This window comes from Phalaenopsis equestris, unplaced genomic scaffold, assembly GCF_001263595.1.
Source record: "Phalaenopsis equestris unplaced genomic scaffold, ASM126359v1 Scaffold206503, whole genome shotgun sequence".
Taxonomy (NCBI): domain Eukaryota; kingdom Viridiplantae; phylum Streptophyta; class Magnoliopsida; order Asparagales; family Orchidaceae; genus Phalaenopsis; species Phalaenopsis equestris.
Window position 1 is genome coordinate 138,996 of NW_018225903.1, and position 13,343 is coordinate 152,338.

General features: G+C 36.0%; 1 protein-coding gene across 3 annotated transcripts in view; it reads left to right on the plus strand.

Annotated features, from left to right (window-relative positions):
- Positions 1-13,343, plus strand: part of LOC110036437 (thiol-disulfide oxidoreductase LTO1) — a 70,996-nt gene that overhangs the window by 44,902 nt on the left and 12,751 nt on the right. For all 3 annotated transcript variants that reach the window (XM_020740879.1, XM_020740881.1, XM_020740882.1), the window contains exon 5: positions 7,078-7,225. In XM_020740879.1, the coding sequence (XP_020596538.1) occupies positions 7,078-7,225 (148 nt within the window). The remainder of the gene's footprint in view (positions 1-7,077; positions 7,226-13,343) is intronic.

Below are 13,343 nucleotides of genomic sequence, written 5' to 3' on the forward strand. Positions count from 1 at the left end.
CTTCCGGGCGACCCCCAAACACCCAAAACTCCCTTTCCCTTCCTCCCCTTTTTTTTAAGCGCCGACACTCGCAAGTAACTTCCCAACCCACTTATCACCTATGTATGTTGATGTCATGCAAGGAGAGCGAGCGATATATGATTTGTAATACTCATATATTAAGCATAATGCAGCTGCAATTTTTCTTCAGTCTTTTTCTATTCATGTTATTAATTGTTTATGCAGCTACAACATATAAATATCACCAAATTAGCTAGAACATGCATTAAACAAAAAACAATGATAACGAAAGTTTCAAAAGCAATAAAAAGCTTGTATTGCTTGTAAACACGACGCCATAAAAATCAAAGAGAAAGTATCTAAGAAATAAAACTCAAGTATAATAATAGTAGCACAAATAATATCTCCATAAAAGTAAAGCATAAAGTGTCCAACAAATAAAATAAAATTTATGCTTTCCGGTTGTCGTGGAAATAACGTAAGTAGTTGAGTCTACGGTCAGGGGTCATCGACATAAAGAACTCTCTCTGTGTCGGGTCTTCAAGCAACTTCATAAAGACAAGTAAAGCGGCATGTCCTCATGAATTTTTGCAGTTGCTTCCAAAATTCACATGACTTACTGAATAGAAGCTGGTTGTGATGTGCTAGGGTCATTGGTGCATGATCCCCGATAACTGCTTATATGCAATAGTATAATAATAATTTTGATTATATTTTTCACTTAAATTTTCTTATTTTGCAATAAAACGAAAAAATTGATTCTGAAGAAAAATAAGAATTTAACTTTTAATTTATATTAGGATACTACGCAAGTATACGTATCGTTATCAAGTAATACAAGACTTTTTGATTAAAACCTGAATATTGAACCCACAGGGAATATATGCAATATGTACTTTTTGGAAAATTTTCTATTTTAAAAAGATAATTATTTAAGTTAAAGACATTTTCTCAGTAAAGAAAGTTTAAATATTTTTTGGTATTTTTAATATTTTGACAAAAACAGTACAAACTTAAAAAGATAACTTGAGTTTTTGCAGAAGAAAAGCACTAAATATGAAAATATCTTTCTCCTTATCATGAATCAGTAATAAGTATAGGAATTCTGTTGTGGATGTATGCATATTGTATTGTGTCAAATATGAGCAATAATATTCTTTACCCTTACTAGAGATATAAAGAATATTGACTAATTTAAAGTTTGAATAGTTCTGAAGACTCGTTAGGCAGGGAATATACTAGCTCTCATTCTAGAGTTCCCTCGATTCCCACCACCTGAGGGCTAACATTTCGTATCAGAACCTAAAACAATAAATCAATTTGGGGTTTTAATCTGTCACTTTAAAGTCCTCTAACTTTACACCCTTCAATGAATATTTTCCTATTTATTTGCACTTAATCATATGAACTACATTCTCATTCATACAATCTCATGTGATTCTTTCCAACTATTGACTGAGACAATACCAGCTCGATTCTTACATGTTCTCACAACAAATTTTAACATCTGGATTGGCAAAATCAAGAAGTAAATGAAGTGCATGGATTTAAATCATCATAACTTCTTTTAATATTAAAGATCAATATTCTCCATAATTTCCATCTAACATTTAATTACTTATCATTTTAAGAAAAAAGATAAAGAAAACTACTCATAATCCATGGAGAAAATAAAACCACACTTTAGTTTAAAAGTAGAAATCATTATCAAATCAACAACAAGTCTCAATTAAAACCAAAAGCAGTCTAAAATAAAAGATAAAAACTTATCTCAAGTGCTCCACCAAACTCTTGAAGTTCCTTTGAATTTATTCTCTTTTACAACACTCAATATAAAATTAAAATAAAAAAATGATAAATATTGATAAATATGTGGTGCCTGAAAAAATCTCTCCAACTAACTCCCCAATTTTTGAACTTTCAAAACTTTTTCAGTACTTTCAGGACCTCTTTCAAAGTCCCAATCTTCTTTCTTTTATAATTTACCAAAAGGTGTCTTGATATCTCTTCAAAATGTGTCTTGATTCGATGTATTTCCTCAAGAGATGCATTCTTTCGCAATAATTTTCATCCATGGTGATTGTAACCACCTATTAAGCCAATAGGTGCCTAAAAAATCTCTTCAAAATTTGCAAAAATCGAATTTACTCTTCCAATAATTGCCACGGGCGCTTAAACGCGGGGTCTCTGGCGCTTAGGCGCGGCCTTCTCTGTTCACCCGGCGCTTAAGGGCTGGATCTGGCGCTTAGGCGTCAAAACACTTTTGCACATTTTTTCCGCTTTTTGGTCCAAATTCAATCTTTTTTCACTTTTTTAAGCATTTTTTGCCCTTTCCTCTAAACATTTTTCACCTTTTTACTTGTACCTGAAAGAAAAACACAAAAACACATTTCATTAAAGCGCAATATCTCAAAAATAGGTATAAAAATATATCTAAAAATGTTATATATTTTAGGTGTATCAGTGCATAAAGCAACCAACTGTAAAATTTGATTTCTAATGAAAACTCCTTTTTTTTTCTTTTTCTCAACCCTATGATGCTTGGATCGACTAGTAGATTCAATTTCATTGAGGTTATGGTTGGGGCCTTTATTTGAGTCAGCAGTTTGCTCGACCTCTATATGCTCAACAAACCCTTTCTCGCTTGGGACCCATGCATGATCATTCGTGGCCACGACTCGACCAAACATACAATCTAAATTTTGTTCAAGCTTAGGGTCAATGCCGCTGAGTTTAAATTTTTTGGCATTTGACACTATCTACAAATTATGAATGAACGACAGGTTGATGTAATTGAAAAAAAAATATGAAGGATTGGACGTTTCATAAATTCTCACATCCAATCTTTTGATCATCATTCTTTTGATGCATCAATAGTTCGTTTTACCGGTTCCCAACCACCCATTCAATGGAACCTTGCTTTAACTTTTTCCATAATTTTCAGTTCTTTTTCAATTGATCTTAATTATTTTTTAATTGCATTATATCATATTCCCTTCTTATGCTCTTCTTGAACTTTTTTATTATATTTTGTCATCCTTGTTAGAGTAGGTGGTTGACCTGTTTCACAATTCCATCTCTTTAAGACAGATCACAAAAAATTAGCTTCACCTCATTATATCACTTGTTTGGCGAACCAATTTTTTTAGTCTTAACCATGACGACTGTTAACATGAAAAGAACCAAGCAACATAAATGTGTGGCTTATATTATAAGGTTATCTCATGAACACAAAGTCTCATTTAAAATTCCAAAACTCAAAAAAGTAATAGAAAAGAAACATCTGAAATCTATTAATATGTCACCAACAATACCAACATCAACTCATCACCACCACCATATCATCAACACCACCATACCACCAAACCACCACCACCGCATCATCAACACCAATACACTACCATCACCGCATCATCAACACCAACACACTTCCACCATCACATCATCAACACCACCACCTAACCACTATTACATCATCACGACCAACACACTACCACCCACACTACCACCACCCTCTCCAACCCAACACACCACCACCACCACAACAAACTTCCACCACCACACAATCAACACACCACCATCACTCCCATCTACCACATCAACAAACCACCAACACCACAACACCATCAATGCACCACCACTCCCATGTACATACACTACCTCCACACCAACACACCATCACACCATCATTCCCATGTACATACACTACCCCCACCACACCACCACACCACCACACATAACCCCAACACACCAGCTCCCAACCATCACCACATCATCACGACCAACACACCACCATGCATATCGCCTACACACCACCATCAAACCACCACCACATCATCACGACCAACACCACCACCGCCACCACCTCCACCTCCAACCCAACACACTACCACCACCTCCAACTCAACACACCACCACCACCACACCAACAAACCAGCACCACCACACAATCGACACACCACCACTACACTAAGAAACCACCACCATTTTATCAACACACCACCAACATCACTTCTATGTACACATACCACCACCACACCCACACTCCACCCACACCTACCACCTACACATCACCACCCAACCACCCCAAACACCCGGAGGCCGCCAAACAGATAGAACATTCCATCCGAGAAAGAGGGCAACTCACCCAGACCAACCAAATTGAGAAATGAAGCATACATAGAGGCCATAAACCAGAAAGAGCTTCCCAGCCTCCAAAATTGACAGAGATAAGAGCATTCCGAGTCCAATCATTCTAGAGGCGACAAAATCCAATTCCATTCATTCCATAGCCTACAAATCTCAAATCCATTCATTCCAGGGGCCATAAACCGAAAAAAGCAAGTCACAGGTCCCTAAAACCACAAACCTGGTAGAGCAAAGGGCACAAACAACAACAAAAATGATAGATGATACCAAAATCCAAAATCCCATCATAATGGTAGTAGAATATTGATTTTTATAGTAGTGCAAAGCCAAAAATATCACAGAGAAAGCCAGACAGTCCAAATCAACCTCAAACCACAAAGATAAATGATTGAGTGTACCGTAGGAGAGCAATGGAACTAAACGGAGTTGTGATGGAAGAGGACTTCTTACGGCAAAAACGTGATAGAGGAAAGGACCCTTAGGGCAAAGACATGAGAGAGGCAGATAAACAAGAGAGGTGGAGACACGAAGGAGAGGCTAGTGCAGAGACATGGGGGACAGGATAAAAAATAGCGTAAAAATGCGGACTGCGGGGTCAAATTTGTGATCTGCATTTACGGGAGTTTCATCGAAGACAAATGTAAAAATGTGCACTGTCGGAACCAAATTAGTGGAAATGTGTTTTCCCACTCCATCGCAGCTATGCTGTCACGCCAAACTGACTCATTGTACATTAGGACTGCAGCTGATAGATGCTAGTTTATGACGTGTTTGTAGTTTCTTTTTGCACTGTTTCTTTAGATAGTGATATATTGTTGTGTGGATTGAGATTTGTTTTGCAGATTTTTTCTATTATTGTTAGATAATTTAAATCTCCTTATATGAAATTATGGAATTCTTAATGTCTCTTTTATATTTTGAAAAATTCTATAATTCTGTTGATAGATTAAATGTTAACACTATCAGACCGTCTGTTCTCGTCTTAGTTAATTCTAAGCTCCGGGCCGGATCGTGAAACAACAAAAGCTAAGACCTCATTGCAAACCTTAATAAAGCTGATTTTGGAGCGTGTTAGAGGGAATGTTGTATGGAAATGGGGAACCAATGTTACTCGCAAGTGTAGAGGTTTCAAGATAGTCCAACAATATAGATTGTGGTTGGGAAATTTAACACTAGTCAATTCCGTCCTTGGGTTTGTTTAATCTAAGACGTGAAATTGAGCTAGCATTATCACAGAATGAGTGAACATATTGATTGATCCGCTTAAGAGGAGAATCTGAAGATGAGAAAGCCTTTATCCATGTTAAAGGCTACTTTCAAGCGGTTCCTAAGCTTTCTCATTTTGAAAGCAAGCTTTTTATTACAGCATTCTTTCTAATAAGGGAATTTGATTGATCCTTGTTGGCGAGCCTCTGATGAAGTGATTAATGAAGAATAAAGATAAAAGATGGTCACTTGGATCTTGTAAAAGCGCTGGAGTATGCCATGTTGTGGTTCATCAGTAGTTGTTTAGCTGTTATCGGTGATGAGTCATCATGTTATTGGTCGTGTTGGGCATGCACTCATAAGGGACAAGCCACGTGCAAAGGGGAGGTTAAATGCACGTGTTACGTGCCCGCATGTCTGCAATGGAGTGACCAAGTGATAAAGCTTTAGCCTAGAAAAAGGTAGATTGGCGGGGAATCAACAAAAGGTGAGCTGAGCAAGCACAACTAGCCTTGTTGTAGATGAACTGGTCACCAATCTAAAAATTTGTTTAAGGTCTTGAGCTGGCTCAAGAAAAGTTGTTTGTTGAGAAGCGGTGTTGCTAAGGTTTGCCACTACTATGCTACTAACACAAGTTCGATCTTTTTCACCTACACTCTAGAATCCATGTTGTTGTAATGGTGCCTTGTCATTGATCAATGATATTGATGGTGTTGCAAGTGGGAGCGAGTGTTGCGTCTTCGTTAAGAGGTAGAATAAAGTTGGTCACTAGGAGGTGGGAGGAAGAGAGGGTAGTCTGTGTGATACTAAGGATTTTTGTGCCTTTCCCATTTTGATGTTTGCCACCATATTGTATCCACTAACACAATTTTGTTACTCTCCAATTGCACACAAAAACCCATGTTGTAGCCATGTATTGTCACTGAGTGGTCATGTTGACGCTGTTGAAATGGTCAACCTAGTTAGATGGAGACTCTCCATCGATATCAATAGCTTGCAAGTAGGTTTTGGAATGACTGGTGAGTTAGGGGAGAATCTCGTTGCCAGTTGAAGTTATGAGGTTTGCACTGTTGCATTGGTGAGGCAGATAAGTTTGATAATGTCTCCAAAGAGCAGCATCATAACATTAGTGAGATTGATACTCTTGATATTATCTAGAACGAGCAAATTCTTTTGACCTGAAGATGATCTTGTCACCATGGAGGTTGTTGGGTCGCAAGTTAGAGGGGTGCTTATTGAGCAAGGAAGGATAGCATGGCAGCAGACGTAAATGGGAGAAATGAAAGGATGGTGAAGGGAAAGGCCAATAAAGCTGGCCCTTGTGGGCAGGAGATGTGGACCTCGGTGGATAGACATCGAAGAGGAGTTTCCCTGCAGGCTTAGAATAGGGAAGAGGTGGGGCTACTCTAGCGGTGGAAGGAAACCTCAAACCTTCTTCATGTAATAAGGTTTATTATGTGTTAAACTTCTACAATAGCAATGGAGTTAACTCTAGTTCCTTCTGTATGTTCATGTGATCACAGTTTAGCATGGTATGTTCATTTGCATTTTTAATTATATTAACCTAAAACTACCATACATATCTTTTTCTGTTTCTTTTTTTTTTTTCATTTTGGGGAGATCATTGGCAACTGTCAGAGTAATGAAAAACCCATATCCGACTTATTTAGCTTGTTAAAGTTCCCAAATGTTTATTTATCTTTTTCTTTTGAGACTACACAGGTCAAGTGACATGATCCTTGAACCGTATGAAACAGAGATTACTGAGCAGTCAACCACTTGGACAATAGCTTTGGCAAAACACTTACATTCTATAGGTGCTAAGATGTATGGGGCCTTCTGGTGTTCTCATTGCGTGGAACAGAAACAGGTATTATTTTTGTACTTTCCTATACTTTCCTATATATATTTATCCCCAGTTGAATAGCTCATGGTGCCCTTTTCTTTTAAAGGGGAAGACTGTTCAAATTCTGCGCTAAAAATTTACTTTCTCATGTATTTGCTGTCACAGCTACTTTGCTATAGTAAGACAATTATACAGTATTCTCTTAATTTTCAAATAGTATTTTCTTAGAGGTCTGATGATGGTTTCCTTTTTTTTTACTCTATTATGTTGTATTTTACAACGTGCAGTAAGTCCTAGCTTAGTGCTTTGGACAAACCATATAGCCCTTGAAGACACTGCTTTTAGTGCTATTTATGGCCATACATTTTTATCACTGCCCTACAATGTGATTACAGCTTCCTTCTCCGGAAAAATTACGCTTAAAGTAGTTAACAACAGCTTGCCCAGCTAGATGATTAAAAATTTTAGGAAGGGATGGCCAGCTAGATGATTAAAAATTTTAGGAAGGGATGGCTTGTGCTTGGTGAACGTTTATATATATTGATCAATTTTATAAACTTACATATTTGAGAAGAAAGTATATCGTCTGTACATTTGGTATTTAAAAGCGCTCATGCATAAATATATGTGAGTAAGCATACATCTGTCTATACACTAATGCAAACATTCTGGTGCTGGTGCATTTTGATTTTCTTGTACCGAGCACAACATGCTGATGCTAGTTTGTTTGTAGCTCCATGATCCTCATCTTCAACGCAATAATTTTCCTTGCATAGTGATTTATTTTAGGTAGGATTGGGCTGGGTTTTTGTATAGTTGAGGTATATTTTGACTTGTTTTTCTTTCTTTATTGAGAGTAAGAAATGAAGGTAAATTTAGCTCTGTAAATCTGCCAAAACCAAATTTGACCTGACTTGAGCAATTTGACTTGATCTTACGATGGACCAAGTTAAGACCAGGTTAACTTGAGCCAATTATATAGTTTAATAGAACTGTCTTGAAGAAAAAAAGTAAAATACTTTCTTTCTCATTTTATTAGGTCATATAATGCATGGAAAAGCATGAATATAATCTGTTTTTATTCTATTTTATTTTACATGAATGAATTTTTGGATTTTTTGTCCATTTAATAAGGATTTTGCATGGAACATGTACTTAGCATTTCTTTTTTGGACATGCTCCAATAGATCCCATGGTGGATTATGGGTAGGTATATGACGTGACATTACGATCCAGGGATTAGATCATAATGGGAATAGTCAATCTAATCATAAACTTTAAAGAAGTTTATGAGAAACAGCTTTCGTCATAATTTGGGCATCAAGTTGTGAAGAGATCGCGAGATTATTTTTTTTGAAGTTTTAATGGTGTCTTATTTCGAGATGGAGATTGTCAATGTTGCACTGACCCAGTTTGAAATTTTCAAGGCTGGAATAGGTGTGGACAGTGAAAATGAAATTTATCTAATATCTTTAAATCCAATGGTAAAAAAAGAATCATTGCAGAAAAGAAAATTTAATTAACACATCAAATTTACTTTCCTATTTGTTGACCCCATCTTCTATAGAAGCTCTCCTTTTTTCTCATTTTTACCCTATAATTTCACTTAAAAATATTAATTTAAAATACAGTGAACTATCAATAGTCAGAGAGTAATGTATAGTAATATAATGAATAAATAAACAATATGAACGTGAGTCGTACAAAATAAATCAGTGAAAATTTTTAGCAAATAAAAGTGCATCGATATTAATAACTTTTTCTAGTATACATGTACTTGTAATTTAGCGTCCCTAACTAGTATCATAAATGAGCATAACCCATCATTGATAATATGAACATGTAAACAATCTATATAACTTGTATCCTTCATGTGTGTATATCATTCAATTTAGTATAATATATCTATTTATCTATCTATATATATATATATATATATATATATATATATATTGTTGTGATATAAGTAGGGAAAAGATACGGATAGTTGTATGAGTGGGCCCAAAAAACAACACCCTACGCACACGATACAACGCAAAAATCCTTAAAAAAGAAAAGATACATATAAGACTAAAAACTAAAACCACTAAAATGTGCAAAAAGTTAGGGACGACCCAATTTAGTCTTGTCTCTACCTCTAAATCTAGGAATGGAGCCAGCTAACAAATTAGTGAGTTGTGTGTCATTACTTGAAGCAACCACTGTATCATCCATTAGATTCCTGAGCTCAATTAGATCTTCATTCATTTTCTTTCTCTTGAGTGTGTAAACCTGTCATTCTTCATCCAAAGACTGACTCATCTGATCAGTGTGTTGGTCAATAGATTGTCGGGCATATATAAGCTGATGAGTCCCTTATGTCTGACTAACAATAACGACTTGCTCCTTCGGATGAGGTGATAGAACCGCAGTAGAAAGATTGTCAACCGTTGTAACCACAATAGGTTCTAGTGTATGTGAAGTATGAATTATCGCTTCTGCACTGGATGCTTCCTGAAGATGAGGAGCTGCAAGGCTCTTCTGATTATTGGTTCGAACATTATTCTTTGTAGGTAATGATCCGTCAATACTGTTTACAATAAGGTTTGAAGGTGTAGGTTGCCCAGCAGAACCATCCGACAACACATCAATTCATGGATTCAGAAACATAAATAGTATTGTTAGGGGGGTTCCCAAGAGCAATTAAATTAGACATCAATTCATGTCTTGTGGTAATTTCCTCCACAGGTGGAGCAGATGTGTCCAGAGCAGGATGGGGCATGTGATATTTGTCAAAGGTATGCCCAAACATCTTACAGTGGGTACAATAAAAAGGTCTATGTTCCATGACAATTTGACATACATACATACGTACATACATATATCTTTAAATAATATGTAAATGTTAATATCGTTGAAAAATACAAAATGTTATAGTAGATTAAAAGTAAATAACCGTTTAATTTTGGAAAAAGTCTAGATTCAGTTTAGGTGGATTTAGTAGTGGCAAGACTTATGGTATCGTAGTTTCATGTATTAGATGTGTAAGACAACATAAGGGTGAGTACTGATAGGTTACAACTAGGGGTGTAACTGGGCAGAACTTGAAGGAGCCTGAGGTTTGTCTGTGTTCGACTCGTTTGATTTTTTTTGTCGTTCATGGTCAGCTCGTGTTCAAAATAGCTCGTGATCGGCTAAATTCAAACTCGTTTGTTCAAATTAAGCTCGTGTTTTTCTTGAAATAATAATTAATTAAAATTTAATAAATTAAATAATATAAGTAAATTATAAAAAAAATTATTTTTATTTAGAACTCTAAGAGAGAATAATACCATTTTAGCTTCATTGGCTTCTAAAAAGTTGAAATCGATTTTTACATTTTAAAGAGCATATTTTAAGTTTTTTTCACTTATTCTCATTGTGGGATTAAACCTGAGAGGGCTGAATCGTGCGAGATCACGGGGCGGGAGGGCTAAATCGTGCGAGATCACGGGGCGGGAGGGCGGGTGAGCGTCTGCAAATTTTTCGGGCATTTACATACATTCCACACAATTCTTATGTATTTACATATCTGACACCAAATTTCTAAAACTAGCTCAAATCATTTTAAAAACTAATAAAATTTAATATATATTTTTAAATATAGTATAAAAAATTTAACATATTAATATTATACGACTATTAATAATTTATTATTTAATTAATTTGAGTCAAATCGAGCTAAATACGAACAAACAAACATTTATTGGTGTTCAACTCATTTTTAAATCTATTTAAAAATCTTTGTTTGTATATGCTCATTTGCTTAACAAACGAATCGAGCACGAGCTATTTAGTGAGACCAACATGAGAGCTTTTTTTGATAGCCTAGCTGTAACACATGCTATTTAATATATATTTTTAAATATAGTATAAAAAATTTAATATATTAATATTATACGACTATTAATAATTTATTATTTAATCGAGCTAAACATGAACGAACAAACATTTGTTGGTGTTCAACTCATTTATAATTCTATCTAAAAAACTTTGTTTGTGTATGCTCATTTGCTTAATGAACGAATCGAGCACGAGCTATTTAGTGAGACCAACATGAGAGCTTTTTTTGATAGCCTTAGCTGCAACACATGCTATTAATATTTTCAGCGTGATCACATAGCTAGATACTGCCCTACACTTGGCCAAAAGACATCTGAAGAACAAAAATTGATGCATAGCTGCATTTGAATTTAAACCTTCAAATTACAAGAGATTTTAGGGAAGGGCTGCTACATAATTCTTTGGAAAAATATTTTTATTGGCTCTGAGGAGTTGATATGAAAAGTACATGCCTTCTTATGTATATTAGAATATTCTAGTCTTTTGAATTTTTTTTAGGGTTTTTTTTAACTAGAATGTGTTTAGTTTTAGGATTATTTGTATGTTAAATTTGATAGTGTTTAAGACTTGCTGAATTTGAGCTTTAAATTTCATAAATTTAAATACTATTTAATAATCAATCCTGGATAGAATTTGAATATGTTATTGCTCCTTACTCTCCCTTTTCTCTCTCTCTCTTATCTCTCCATCTTCCTTAGCAGCCTTCTCTTTAATGGGTTCTCACAAACCTTATGGAATGACCTCTCTCTCAAAATTCTCTCCATTTAAAACTGTTAACCCTTTCTCTCTAAGCCGCCTATTGACAACCCCAATTCAAATCTCTTGGACTGATTTCAAGAACGCAGTAAACAATTCTTAAGGACAAGTGATGAAATTAAGAATCAGAAATCTGAGAGAAAAGAAGAGCAGATGGATTCAGTATACAAGAAAGTGCAGAAGCCTTCATTTGCACTAGTATAACTACAACTATAGAGAAGGGTAAATGCAGGTTCTATATATACAAAAAGGTGAAAGACACAGAATATTTTAGTAGAGTGAATTAGGATTTTGTAGATTCAGGCGTGGAGTGGTAGGCCTGCTGGAGAAAGTTAATACGGTGGAGAAGGTGTTCTTAGGACTGCTATTAACCCCCCTCAAGTTGATGATTCCTGTTAGAAGCACCAACGTATTGCAGAACAGTTGAAATCTGGTAGTTGGTAGTGGTTTGGTGAACAAGTCTGCAATCTGATCCTGAGAAGCCATATAATGGACAACAATAATCACGGCCTTGATGCAGTACTTATTGAAGTGGTGGACAATTTCAATGTGTTTCTTTCATGCATGAAAGATGAGATTGTTGGCGAGAGAGATGGCTGATACATTGTCACAGAGGGGTAGATTGATGAACTAATGCTGGAAAATCTTGAAGCAAATGATGAGTCCAAATGATTTTTGTGGCAGCAGTGTCAAGAGCACTATACACTGTTTTTGTAGATGATCGAGCTATTGTTGATTGCTTTTTGGAGGTCTAGAAAATCCTGTTGGCACCAAGGAAAATGTAGTAGCCTGAGGTTGATTCGCGATCCAGTGGATTACCCGCCCAATTTGAGTCAAGAGAATACACGAAGTTGAAGATCCGATTGGATGATAGGAAGAGCTAGAGTTGTTGGTTTGTGGTGGCATAATAGTTGCATTAGTCGCTGATTATGTGTGTGAAGGGGTTGATGCTTGTGTTGGGAGAGCTTGTTGATGGCAAAAGAAAAAATTCTGCCAAGTGATTATGAAATATTGAAGGGATCCGACTATGTGGTGTTAGAGTTGGGGTTCTGGAAGGGGTGAGTCGGATGGTGGTGGGGAAATGGTTTTGGTAGGAATAGGGTAGATGCCATTTTGCTTGATAGCATTCCTACATGATTGAGAATGCTAGTGATGTGGTTGGATTGGGAGAGATAAAGACTTTTAGGCGTCTTATGAATTTGAATGCTGAGGAATTGGGAGATGGGACCAAGTTCGGTGTCTTATGAATTTGAATGTTGAGGAATTTGGAAATGGGACCAAGATTGCACATGTGAAGCTGTTGTTAGAGTTTGGTGATTGTATTATTGATGAGATAAGTGTTGTTGCCAATGATCAGAGGATCATCAACATAAATTAGAATGAAGATGTGAGTGGATTCGGTGATGTGAAGAAAGAGAAAGGTGTCAATTGAGCTGGGTTGGAAGCCAAGAGTAGAGAGATCTTGGGTAAGAGTGGCTTTTCATTGGTATGGGGTTTTCTTAAGACCTTAGAGAGCTTTGTTAAG